The sequence below is a fragment of the Cimex lectularius genome, unplaced genomic scaffold (assembly GCF_000648675.2).
Source record: "Cimex lectularius strain Harlan isolate CLEC.00 unplaced genomic scaffold, Clec_2.1 scaffold34, whole genome shotgun sequence".
In the NCBI taxonomy this organism is placed as follows: domain Eukaryota; kingdom Metazoa; phylum Arthropoda; class Insecta; order Hemiptera; family Cimicidae; genus Cimex; species Cimex lectularius.
Genome location: NW_019392635.1, coordinates 92707 through 106905, shown reverse-complemented (window position 1 = coordinate 106905; position 14199 = coordinate 92707). Strand labels below are relative to the sequence as shown.

At 34.0% G+C, this 14199-nt stretch overlaps 1 protein-coding gene and 1 long non-coding RNA gene across 4 annotated transcripts in view; one reads left to right on the top strand and one right to left on the bottom strand.

Annotated features, from left to right (window-relative positions):
- LOC106661798 (tyrosine-protein phosphatase 10D) overlaps positions 1–9194 on the bottom strand; it is a 45881-nt gene extending 36687 nt beyond the window's left edge. For all 3 annotated transcript variants that reach the window (XR_001339782.2, XM_014385443.2, XM_014385442.2), the window contains exon 1: positions 8856–9194. Coding sequence is in view for 2 of the 3 variants with exons in the window: in XM_014385443.2 (XP_014240929.1) it covers positions 8856–8912 (57 nt within the window). In the remaining variant the exon portion in view is untranslated. The remainder of the gene's footprint in view (positions 1–8855) is intronic.
- A 3815-nt stretch (positions 9195–13009) lies between these two features.
- On the top strand, positions 13010–13654 carry LOC106661917. Its single transcript, XR_001339793.2, has 3 exons — positions 13010–13134; positions 13189–13347; positions 13411–13654. It is a non-coding gene; the product is annotated as an uncharacterized LOC106661917 (long non-coding RNA).
- Positions 13655–14199: the final 545 nt, after the last annotated feature.

The following is a 14199-nucleotide window of genomic DNA, read 5'->3' as shown; positions in this document are numbered from 1 at the left end:
GGCAGAGACGACTGTCACCGTTTTCGCTTTGCCTTTCAAGTGGGACGTTATCAATTATACACTCCACTTTTACAATGACAAACGGGTGATGTCCGAACGATTTTCTACCATTTGAGTTTCAAATGCGACTTACAAGTCATTGAAGCCTTTTGCTTAAAACATTCAAGATTTCATGAACACATATTCCATGCAACAAAAGTGTAAATCAAACTGTAGGGTTAACTTATATTAAATTTAAAACAAACAATTTTAGCACAAGGCAAGTTTCATATTAGTTAATTTGGTGGTATTGGTTGTTCTGAGTTATTTCTGTGTTCGTCTGTTTTCTCTAGCATTAGAAAAGCCATCAGTGTAGACCAGTTCAATGTTTAATTAATAGCTCCAAGATATGCATAAAATTTTTGAAGTATATGCTGGAAATAAGCCTTAAAAATAGCTTCTAAGTTTAGATGTTTATACATTTGTGTACAACATGTAAACGTACATCGTTGTCCTAGATGAAATACATATTCACTTTCCTACCAATTTTTGGCTTTGATTCCGGTTAAATCATACGGCACAATGACCCATTTTGTGTTTTTCCATCCGAATTATTGACTTCATTGTATTATTAATTAATACAACGGTTCTAACGGTTTGATATTTGAAACCGTGACAATAATACCACTAGTTCCTTTACTTAGAATAAGGCCCCGTTCTGAGAAAGACCCGTGAGAAATATGTGCCGGCTGCCTCGCCGATACATCAAAGACGGATCTTTAAATTTTATTTATAACTCCCGGAACTACGAGATCCCCGGCCGGTTGGTTAAAATAGTCCACCCCTATTTATAAGCTGGAGAAGTTTTATCACGACTGTTCGACTTCCGCTTCCAGAAAATTATTTAGCCTTGCCGTTGATTTTTCATTTTAACGTGTAGTTTAAAAAATGAGACATTTTAAAGATCTGAAGACAAAATCTATAGAGATATTAAAAATAAAACATGTTTATTACGTAGCACGGTTTTTTGAAAACGTCTTTTTTTACGTTTTTTTTTTTTAATTTAAATTTTTTTGACGGGAATTTACACCCATCATTACAATATCTTAATAAAATAAAAGGTTTATTTATTTTGCATCTACAAACTGCTGGCCAAGAATGGAAGAAGGTTGAAAAAAAAATTGTAGTATATAAATGTAAATATTAAGAGTACAAAAATAAAAGATTATAGATGCTAATGATAATAAATTCCCGAAACGTCCAAAAAATTTAATGTAAAAATAAAATAAAAAAAATATTAAAAAAATAAACGGAAACGTTTAAAAAACCATGTATTATAAAATTGATATTGTATTTTGGTCTTAATATTTCTAATTTTTCTACAATCACGTTTCGATTCTACGGTCGAGTCGATTTGCTGAACAGAATTTATAAATACCACCAATTAATATTTTTGGTGAGTGGATTTGAGAAAATTTGTATAAATATCAGCAGCACACAGATAAGAAAATATGTTGATCACAAAAATTGTTACAAGAATAAAACCTCAAGTAATTTGTTCATAACAGAAATTGTCAATGTTCCTGCAAATATAAGGAAAAATTATTATTTAATTCAGCGGCAGTTTAAAAGGTCCAAAACGGAAAAACACGGAAGCTTTCTAATCAAGTTAAAAATAGTACAAAAAAATTTACTGATGTTGTTGAGAGGCAGATTCTGAGCCAGATAAGGAAAACAACCAGGTTAAGTGGGAACACTATTTTTACCGAAAGTTTACGTTCAGATAAAACAGGAAATGGTCTATTGATTAATTAATAATGAGGTCTCACACAAAGAATCAAGCCAAATATTTAACTTTTATTTATTTTATTAAAAGCTAATTTCAATAAGGCGATATATATGCAATAACATAGTTTCAACGTAAGAACTGTTAAGTCTAAAAAGTTGTTTACTTTAGATTTAAATCGAAAAAACCAATGTCATTAAACGTAATTATTATAACTTATTAAGTTCTAGAAATAAAATCTGACGTTTTTTCTTGATCTTTCTGCAAAGTCCAAACAATGTACATTGCTACTTCTGTCAAAAACCTTATTTATATTAAATTCACTAGTTTACGTGGCCCGCTTGACCAATTAATAACTTTCAATTAATTAAGGTTTTTAGTTGACATAAAAAAGTCAGTGTCACGAGCGGGATTCGAACCAACGATCTTCGACTAGATACGCCGCTGCTCTTCCACTTGAGCTATGGTGACTTCGATTCACTCGGACACCAACTTCCCATCTCAACCCCTCCTTTTGAATTTTCCCTCCTTTTTGCCATCTATTTGTATTGTAGCTCTTACTTAAAACTATGATAGTACATCGGAACCATTGCAACACATTAATAAAAAATGAACGTGATAGAATAGAAATAGATTTTGGCCTTCCTTTTACCTTCTTTACTTGAATAGTCCTATAAACACTATCGCTCATGTATTGAATTTTTTTCAGGACACCAGTGAAATATAAATGGAACAATGTACTGAGCATGTATTGACACTAGTATATCGATCCCGAAACAGAATACAGATTCCGGTCGAACAGTTAAAAACAAAACTAAAATGTTATGTCTGCGTTATAAACAACTCTGTTCAATTTATTATGAAGACGAAAACAAGGTTTTACATAAAGTAAGAAATCCATACTTTCTGCTTAATTTCAAACGATAAGTAACCGTTTTCAAGAAATATTTCAACAACTAAGTACAAAGACGACTGTAATGAGTAATTCAATTAATGTAGATTTGATTAATTATCTCTCAAGGTTCCTATATGTCCTAACTGGATCTATTGTGAATTGATCTTATTAGATGTCCACACCATAGTACGTACGGAATTTGAACGCTTTCCCGTAATATTTTTGAATTATTTTGTTATTATTTACGTGGCAGTACGGTATAAGGGTAAAGACATCAAAGTCATATAGGTATATATTTTCCTCAATTCTTCCAGTTGGGAGAGAGACTGGGAGTATACACTTGTTAAGTTTACACCTTTTCTATTGTTTTGGTCTTGGCATTAATCCAGAGCGAGATTGATTTTATCTCTTTCCATTCATTAAGTTTCACTTTCATAAACTTTGCCGTGTGCTTTAATTGGGGATCTGGTCTGGGCGTGAGCGCTGCACCTTTTTTTGAAAGTTTGTCGACTCGTTCATTCCCCCGATCCCCTCACGTTCAGGCAACTAAATCAGTGTCACCTCGCTACATTTTTCCCAGGCGTGGCAGATGTGTCTGGGCATTTCCAGACCGGCCTGGAGCCGAAGGAAAACATATCCGCCTGGACATCTGAGAGTACGTGCATCCGCGCACCTTTCAGTCCCTTTCTGACTGTTTCCTGTGCACAGAATTCAATTGCATGGACATCCGCTCGGGAAATTGAGGGGATGAGTCTCAGAGGATAGGCCAGGGAGAAATCTGGGCCCTTTTAACCCTCCACCCACTCCTTGTTCCATTTTGAATCAAACAAATGTACCACATTTTTTCCCATTGCAGCACGTCTACAGTAGGACTTCATTCGTCCTGGTTAGAGCAAAAACAGGATAATTTTTATATATTTTATCTATATTAATAACTTTTTAAACTTTCAAACGACAGATTTATTTAACTTATTATTGTTATTTTATTCATATTAAGTTAAAATATAAAAAGTTAAACAAAATAATTAATTAAATTTTGATGTTAGTTATTTAAAGGATACGATACTGTTCACCGCACAATAATATGTACTTTCTTTAATACATAATTGGTTTGTTTTAGTGTAATAGACATTTAAATATTAGATATCCCATGATTAAGTCTCCAAGTCACATGTGCATTTCCATATTTATGTTGAAACGAAACAAATATTCTTTATGTTTACCACGATTGATAAGTATCATCGTGGCCTTGTAAGCTGTTAGAATGTCTATTTTTAGCCTGTCAAAAATTAATGGGAATATTTTAGTGTGTTCCCCAGTTCTACCATTAAAGAGAATTATATCCCTCAAAATTATACTTATGTAACGCCCTTGTGCCATTATGGTACGTTGTTATTGGACTCCTGCAGATGTTCGTCTAAGGAGCTTCCTTGGACAAGACACCTGCACGTCATTTCCCTCGTGACCTGCCTTTAACCTTTATCCACCCGACTTCGATTTGCCATTCATGTGTACTCCGGAGAGTAGATAAATTTTCTCTTCGTCCGGAAGAGAATGATTTCCCTTGTCACATCGAAGTACGTCAAGGCAAACAACTTTCTTAAGCATCCTCAACATATCGTAGACTCCCTAACAAAACTCCCACCTCTTTTTCGCTAGTTCTAAGTTGTAGAATTTATGAAAAACCAATTTAACTGCAGATACTGTTAACAATATTCTTTGTATTATATTCTGTGATGTTTATGTTTGCAAATTAAGGTAAAATAGACATATTTACTTGCGACAAAAGTATGGGTCATGTTTTGATCTTATTCTTCTTCAAAATACTTGCTGTTTTTAAAGTATTCGATAAAAAAAAACTAATTTTCTATAATTAACTCTATTTTGGTTTTCATTCAATTAATCAATTACCAAGAGGAAAAATGTTATCGTAGAGTGAAAAGATAGGATTAACTGAAAAAAGTAAATTTAAATGATAGCTACGATTTTAAATTTAAAATGTGAAGTTTTTTATAGGCTGAGAGACGATTATGGTTTAAAGATGAGGACGGATAGGTGGCAACAATCTTCCAATAGAATGGCTATCCTTCACTCTACAAGGGAAATTTGTGAACAAGCCGGAGTCTAAGGACACATCCGTAATGTTCAACGCATTTTATAATAAGCCAGCCTTTTAAGGGATCGTCCAAGTCGGATCCTTAAAGTCGTTAGAACTAAGGACAAAAAGACCTCTTTCAAAAGGCCAGAAAACCAACAGGAAACGATTCGCAGCTCAACGTATTTGTCTCGTGGAAAAAGTATCTGTTAATAAGGAAAACGCGTTAAAATTTTGATGGTCCTGAGGAATTTAAATATCATTTTTATGAAATCCTGTACTTAAATAATATGATGTCTTTTCCAGTAGGTTTGACGATTTTCGTAAAAAAAGGCCTATAATTATGTGGGAGTGTAACAAATTCCTCCATAGTGTGATATTTATTAAAATGCTCCCTAAATCTACCTACCTATATGAATTTGATAAACAATATTTCGCATTTATTTAATGCAAAACATTTAACAAAAATAAATATATATAAAAGGTACCAATTATTAAACTGGAAATAGGATATTAAAAATCGGTTTTATTAGGATATTTCCAGATTCTTTTTTTTCATACAGCTCGTGGTTGAAAGATGTTCACTTTGAACTGGCATCAGTACATATTTAAAACGGGCGTTCCCCCGAATGGCTCCACCGAATTTCTCCTTTGGAACCCCTCTCGTTCTGGACAATTCACATCCAAAAGTCACAAGAAATGTACTGAAATGACGAGTGAACATTGAATTTCACACAGTTGTCATAGCCGCTGATCGAATTGCCATGCAATAAAAGTGAAAACGTGAATCATTTGCCAAAGATATAAGCAATCTCTTTTTTTCCCCGCTGCGTATACTTCTATCTAAGGCACGCATTACGCTATTCTTTGAGATATAAATGATCAGAAGCAATATTACAAAACTGAAGACTGGGGAAATATGTGAACCGTTAGAACACCTAGATACTTAATGTTTTATATCAATAATTGACAGTTATACCTTTGTTAAAAAGACTGGCCTTAGTAATAGAATATTGGTTTTCTTGGTGAATCCAAATTAAAAAAACCAAATGGGCCAAGTAAGCCAGAAATAAAAAATAAAATTTATGGCGGGGAACCCCAAATGATTAAGTATTCGGGTAGATGATCATCGATTGACTTTCAATTATCATATAATCAAACGAACTAAGTAAAACTCATGCAAGACTGCTGCCTCATTCCATTTCCAAACGAGAAGTTCGCAATATTATTGTGCGAAAGAGTCCTCGAGGACACTGACAAGTGAATATCGCAGAGGCAGTAGGCGTCTCTCAAAGAGTGGCCAAGATTCCGAGAGACTGGAAGTGCCAATAGATGGCCTGGAAGGGGATCTCAGCGCATTACCACGCTAAGGGAGGACATTAATATTATCATTGCTGCAAAATTTAACACTTTCCATAGTGGCCGCCAGATCCTACATGAAGTACATATGTTTTGGCAAAACCTTTATCAAAACAAACGATTCGTAATCGTTTGTGAGAAGTTGTCCTCATATCCTATGCCATTTTGCACCTGCAGCAACAGCCCGCCACCAGCAATTCAGGAGAATATGGTGCGGCAAATGCCTAGAAGAATATAACACAAATTGGAATGCTGCTATGTTTACTGATGAGTGGCGTTTTTGTCGAAATAGTGATAGCAGGCACCGCAGAGTCTATCGAGAACATGGGCTATGTACAATGCCCCAGTTTGTGCTCCCTTCAGTGCAGTTTGGAGGAAGCGGTGTCTGGGCTGGGATTTACACCAGAGGACGAACTGGACTCCATATTGTTGAAGGCAACCTCACCGCAGACCGTCATGTCCAAGAAAGAATACATCCCTGAAACTAGGGATCTCATAAAGGCAGAATTGTTCATCAATGTTTAGAAAACCAGGAATTTCCACATCTGCCCCTTCACCCATTGTCTCCAGTCTTCAATCCCATTGAGCACATGTGGGATGCGTTGTAAAGACGGTTTTAAGATCATCATCCGCAGCAAGTTGAACTTCAACAACGAAATTCCTTATGAAATTAGTGACAATCTTATTAACAGTACGCCTAACAAATGCACAGAGGTGTTAACTAACAGAGAACATTATACACGGTATTAATTGTTTAAAAAATTAGTGAGTCCGATAAACAAAATTATGGAATTAAAACCTTTTATTTTATTTTTCAAAATGCCTTAATTAAATTTTCCTTGTAAACGCCCAATGGTTTTATTCGCAACAGCCAACAACGGAGGATTTAATTCATGAATACAAGAAGCGAAACAATTTTATCGTATATTTGCTGCTGTTTAGCCTACTCTTCTTCAAAACGGTGACTGACAAATTGACTGTATATATTAGGAAAATGCCTTTGTACCACAAGCATATTGCCAATTAATGCAAACAATTTTTTAAAATTTAACATATTTATTACAAATAACATTAGTTACATGTAATTAGTTAAATTTACAATTGACATGGATCACGTATCGTGAGGGGAGTTAACAGCCATTGTTGTTCTCCCAGTTATACGCGAGGCCATCTCCTCTTCAAGATTATAGGGGTGGTTTCTATTGGATAAGGGATTGGGCAACACTATTGGGGTGAGAAGGGAGTTCGGTGTAGAAAGTGTAAAATGTTGTAATTATTTTTTTTGCACGAAAGGGATTTTGAAGTTGTGAAGGGTGTTTGTGGTTGGAGACGTAGTAAGGCGCATTGACTATGATTCTGAGGACCTTGGATTGGAAAGACCGTATTCTTTGGAACGTTTGGAGGTGCCCCACAGTTCCAGTCCGTGTTGTCTTGTAGATTGTCGGTATGTTTTTTCGTTGAAAAGTTAGATTTGCGCTAGTAGTCTGTAGAGTCATCCGAAATCTTGGTTCAGTGCCTGTCGTTTTAGTCGTGGGTGTTGGTTCCAGGTTAGTTTTGAGTCAAGATGGAACCCAAGATAGCGGACGCACTTACAATTACAATTCAAAATAATAGACGATTTATTGTGAGAGTTCTTCAGGTCATACAGATGATGAAGTTGGGGTGAGTATGCGGAGTCACTTTGTTAAATGATGATTCTTCTCACGGATTTGTCTGTGGGTAGAATCATTATTTACTAAACGTTCTTGAGGTCTGTGGGGTGATGTTCGTCTTCGATCTTTCTGGTCCGCATATCCTCGCTTTCTTGGGCTGCCAGACGGGTATCTTTCTTTCGCCATCTTCAGTTCTTGGCCAGTGTACTCTCTCAGTCTATCCTTTTAAGACACAAACTCAACAATGATGACAGCGAGAAACCGAAACCCGTCTGACAGATCGAAACAGCGAAGATAGCAGATCAAAATGATCGGTAACCAAGCTACAGATGATAGTCTACGAGTCGGTGAACCCGATAACAGTTCTCCACTGAAGAAGGCGTGAAGCCGAACGCGTTTGAGAGAAATCTAAACCCGTGAAAGTAGACAGACCCAATTGAATGATTAAGTGTCGGTCAATTTAACATTGTTGTATGTGTCATATGCGTGTAGAGAAGCTTTTCATGATTATACGTAAATGACAAATGCATAACAGTACAAACGATGAGTTAGTAATAGAACAATAAAAATAAGACTGTTTTGGCACTGGTTAAGGTTTTTCTTTACAAGCATGTCAAATTTCAGTTTGACATTCTCGTTTCGTGATAGGTGTTTCGAATCGTGAAAACGATTTTAATTGTCTTTATCTCTAAAAACATGCAATTTCCCATATTTAACACGTACGGTTGTTCACTTGGGGCTTTTGAACTAATTGCAGGATTTCCATTCCGTTAGCGTAGCGCGTCAAGTAGTGAAACGTATCATTTTAAAAGGCGGCGCACAGTCTATACTTCTTAAACTGGTCCATTTCTTGTTGGGCAAGCGGAGGCGACTTTCACTTTTTACCTATTGGATTCGTATTTCAAAAAAATGTATGTTGGGGCCAAAAAGCGTTTATTTAAGGGATAGGAGACCGTCAGGAAAGGTCGGTCCGTGTTTAAACGAAATGTTCTTCCTCATCGTCGGACGGTTTCTGAACCGTCGTTCCTTCTCTTCGAAGACACACGTGCTTCCTTAATGAAAATAATGAAGCGAGACAATTCAACATACCTTCATCCAAAGTCCTAAAAAGCAGAGGATCTGGATGTGCAGCTTGTCGAAATCCATCGTCCGACTGTCACTGGACAAAACTGAAGACACGGCACGGCTCAAAAAATTTCCATTTGCAGAACTTTCGGTCTTGAACGTCTGGTTTCTGTCACGGAAAAAACTCGGCTTCGACGGAATCACGAGTACGTTAGAAAGTAAAACATTTGCGTGTGTTTCGGACCACGGCGATAAGGGAAATGAACAACAAAAACAAGGGTAAAAACAAAAAACAAAACAAACAAAAAAAAAACTGGGAGGGCAGCTGTTGTCCCCGATTCCGCAAAGGAAATGAAGTTCTGAGAAAACTAAGGAAACGGGCCGAAGTAGCGAGAGAGAGCGCGCCACCATTCCACGGAGTGGGGACGGGCGTCATTTTCAAAATTTCAAGTCATTTTTTAAAACAATAATCCAAACTTCTAAACTCGAATTTTGTCAATTTGGTCAAATTTCTAAAAATCGAAATTGGCTCGAGTTGGCCCCAAGTCGAAGTCTAAGTCTAAGTTTGGGTTACAACACGTGGGGCGATCTACCAACATCCTGGCATTTCCAGATGCCACAGGTTGTTGCCATGAAAATCCAAGTGATTCTTTTCCACACTTGTGAGTGAAATAACCGTCATCAGTGCAAAATCTTTTAATAAATTAATGAAACGCACAAAAATATGATTTATCAAAAAAAAGTCTCAATGACAGAATGAAATTAAAATTTTATACTACTTGTAGTCGTAAGCATAATATTAAAATTTAAAACAATAAGTGAAATTAGTTATAATAAAATAGAAAATATGAATGATTATTGATTAAATTATACAAAAAAAGCTTATGCTGAACTGGCATTGGGTCACTTATCAATCAAATACCCCAAGGAATATTGAGTACCCTGGAATAGTATGGTGGGTGAATGTGTGAATGCAATTTATTAGCGTGAATGGTGGCTTATCCAATTACTCATCTATTAGTATGCATGGAAGGACATATTCCTAATTACCCCAAGGATTATCGAGTACTCTTGGGTAGAGCAAATTCTAATTAGACTATTGTTTCTGTGTATTTGTTTGTTATTGGATTAAAAAATAAATAAATAAATAAATAAATAAAAAAGCCCTTACCATAAAGAATTCCTTACTGAAGATGGCACAATAACGAAATGTGAGTGAATAGTTCAACAAACCTGCAAGTAAAGATGAGCCCAGTAAGTGACCCAATGCCGGTTCGGCATTTTATTGACTCGCAGACTAAACAGACACTTTAAATCAGACTAGAAAAAACCCCAATGATGTTTCTATAAATAATTTGATGATATAAATATTAACAATCAATTTAAATGAAACGGTTTATTTGATTTTATAAAACAATAAAATAAAACCGTGTATACGATGACTGAATCTTTATCAATAATTTTGCAAAATTCCATGATTTAACGGGTATAACTTTTATTTATTATCAATAATAATTACTGCATAACAAAAGATGGCAAAAATTGGAAGTTTTCAAATTTTTTAATAGTTTTTCTATTCATATAAATTTCCTTAATTATTTTTTAAATTCAAATATAATGTTATGACATTGTTTTCAACCAAATAAAAATATTAAACAAAAGATAGTTTTTACGTTCAAATAAAAATGTTTTTGCAGTTGCTCATTTAACATGATTTTTTGTTCCAACTGTTTCATTAACCTCTTTTCAAATGATTTCTGTCATCTTCGCAAAACCGAATTGACTTGAATGCAAAAATGAAAATGTTGGTTACCATTTGAAAAACAAACTTTCATGTTTCAACTTTTTTAAGAAATTGAAATAAAATGTAATTATTGCAATGTTTGAAAGTATAGCTTATGCTAAAAAAGTACCATTATCCATTATATTTAGTGGTTTATTGATCAAATTACTTCTTTCAATTAATTTATCCTATTATGTAAGGTTTTGGTTGAAATGAAAAAGCTAGTGTACCACAACTTGAGCTATCGTGACTTCTTATTATAGCTATTAGAAGTCATGACAGCTCAAGTGGTAAAGCAGAGGCATGAGCAGAAGGTCGTAGGTTTGAATCCCGCTCGTGGCACTAGCTTTTTCATTTCAACCAAAACCTTACATAAAAAAGATTAATTAATTGAAAGTACTGTTAAATGTTTTTCTTCATTCAGTGGAAATTCAAGTAATTGGGGGCAGTCAAGTTGAATACATAAATATTACGTATATATTACGTAATGCCAAATCTGTGAATTTTGTACTTGTCCGTGGCACCAAAGAAACCTCAATTGCAATGATATATAGCACCTATATAATAAGGTCACAATTATTTATTAAAAAAAGACAAAAAGAAACAATTAAAAATTTTGAAACATGAAATTACAGGATGTTAAGTTTTTAAATTCAAATATAAGCCTCAGATCAAGCTAGGCAATGGTGAGAAGCTGAAACATATCTGAGAGATCAAAACAGTGAGGATAGGCACCACGATCCGAAAAGACCAAAATGACATATTCATTACTCCCAGACCCCATGAGAAATCTCACAATGAACATGTTGCAAAATTTAATTTATTTTTAATTATTATACAAATATTATTATTTTATTATTTTTAATATTTTATACTTCTCTTGTGTAAATACTTTGTAGTAAGTAATATATCCTGTTACATGTGCAGATACAATATTATATTGAATTTATGAACATGCCAGTACCAACTCCCTTGAGAAAACCATTTCACCTGAACCCCTTAGCTTCCTAATGAGTGTAGAATGTTGAATTTATCGACAAATATAGTCTGTACATTACTTTCCAGCTATCCCTCTCAATTTGATTCCAAAGAGCCAATTTGTCAGTTTAAATAGAAATTATTCAAGATCAAAAAGTTTAAAGATTATTTTAAGGATATTATATTTGTTGGTAATTATATTATTTATGGACCATCCTCCAAATATTTTACTTCTCATACTTTTGATGAAATACTCTTGATTTTCTGCAGTATTTTCTGCTTCCCCAGTGTGTCTGCCTCTGGTGTGTCACTCAGTAAAAACCAAACAAAAGAAAACATGTTTGCGTATATGTACACATGTACACAGAAGATTGTATGCTCTTTGCCTCTACTGAAATACCAGAGCGTTCCCACCAGAAGAGAGTAAACTAGGGGATGCATGGAGGCTACTTGTCTAAATGATCTCTTATTTGAATATTAAATTTGTTTTAAAAATTATTATTTTTTTAAATGTGTTCTTAAGTTGAACTTGATAAACTTACAGAATTTCATTCCATTAATGTTAGAAAGACAGTGATCTGAGCTCTGAACTCTTAAATTAATACTAACTGCTTGACAAGCCTTATTCAAGATGATAAACAACATTTTTTTTTAATTTTAAGCCATGTAATAAAGGAATTTATGTGAGTTCAGAGGGAACAATAAAAGGATACCAGATACTCAAACTTGTTACACTTGGGACTTAAGTATATGTATGTGTGTCAAGTATATCTGTATGTCCAAAACCAAATAAATGAAGGTTAATATCTGTTGTAGTATTTTACAGTAGGTTCACCCTAGTCTTTCAAGATGGGACCACGATGGCTGAGCGGTTGGGTGGCTGACTCATTTTGTCATGGGGTGGCTACTTATGTAAAATTTATTTATATAAATAATTTAAATATATATACATGCAATAGTCAAATAATTATGACAACAATCTAATTTTGAATCATCAAAAATTTAAAAAACTAATTAAGGTTTTAAGTTGAGATAAAAGTCAGTGTCACGAATGGGATTCGAACCCACGACCTTCGGCTTGATACGCCGCTACTCTACCACTTGAGCTATCGTGACTTCGTAGCGGCGTATCAAGCCAAAGGTCATGGGTTCGAATCCCGCTCGTGACACTGACTTTTTTTATCTCAACTTAAAACCTTAATTAATTGAATGATATTAATTGGTCAAGCAGACCACGAAAAATAGTGAATTCGAAAAACCTTATTATTTCATACTGAATACACAAAAACTAGAGGTCACCCTACTTTTTTTTCTTATGCAAATGAATTTTATTGTTTTAGTTTATAGAATAAGTGTAAGAAAATTAAAATGTATTATGAGAAAATTGAAAGAACAAATCAAAATTATATTTTAACAGATGAGTTCAAATGACAACTGATCAACCACAAAAGCATAAAAGAACAAACGGGTTTTGTGAATCCAACATTATTTTTTTCATAAAAGAAAATGTGTTACCACTTAATAGTAAAAACAGCAATTCTAGTAAGTGCATGATATAGTTATTTTTATGTTTTCCTTAACAAAAAAATTTTCCAGGGCTTATCGCTTGCAGCGTTATATCATTATGCAACTATTTTTTACTTAATAAAAGACAGAAAATTTCGAATACCTTCTACAGTAACTCAGGGAGGGATCACTGTTGCTTTTGTTGCAATTTATTTGTCGTTCCTCTTCAGACAAAGGAATTTTGAATTGGTATTTTATGCATTTTAAAACATTCAAACGATATTCACATCTGGCTTGATTTTTTTTCCCTAGGAGTGCATTTTATCCTTTATGGGGAGTATAATGCATCTCGCCACAAGTGCCATCATTCTCGCTTGGTTACACTCTTATCCCAAGGACAAAATTGCGATACAAGTCGGATTGAGTGGGATTGGACTGGGTATCCTCTTTTTCATTGATTTCATTTTAGTCTTGCAGGATAAAACCATGATCTATGCTGAGACAAATAGGCTCAAGCAAATTACCTATGGCGAATAAAAATATTTTTTACACATAATTTTGTTTTTCAATTGTCATATGGTTGATACTCTTACCATTCAATGCATTGAATCAATCAACTCTATCAAGGTAGGAACAATTCTTGAACATGAAAATATTGCACTGTCTATCTGAAATTACAATATTTAATGATTATTGAATAAGAGTTGTTTACATTTAGTAATTAATGAAAAGCTATAAACAAAAATGTTGTTTTACTTTTCCAAAAAGTGAATTGCCATACTCAACTCATTCAAATCATTTCTAAAAAAATATCGTCTTAGACTGATTTTTAAGATGGTGGTATTTTAAATAAATGAACTAGAATTACATTAATATTAAGACATTCAGTAAATTTTATAAGAGCTTCTTTTGAAAATATATTAAAAGATTTTAGCTGTTGAAAGATAGCAATTCCTTCCTGCTTATTATTTAGTAATTATTATATATTATTGCATTATTTTCAAAATGTTATTTTTTGTTTTAGATAAATAAAAATTCTACTAGATACATTCAATTCCATGGAATTTTAACTGAGTCATATTTATTTCTGCTTTTTGTTTT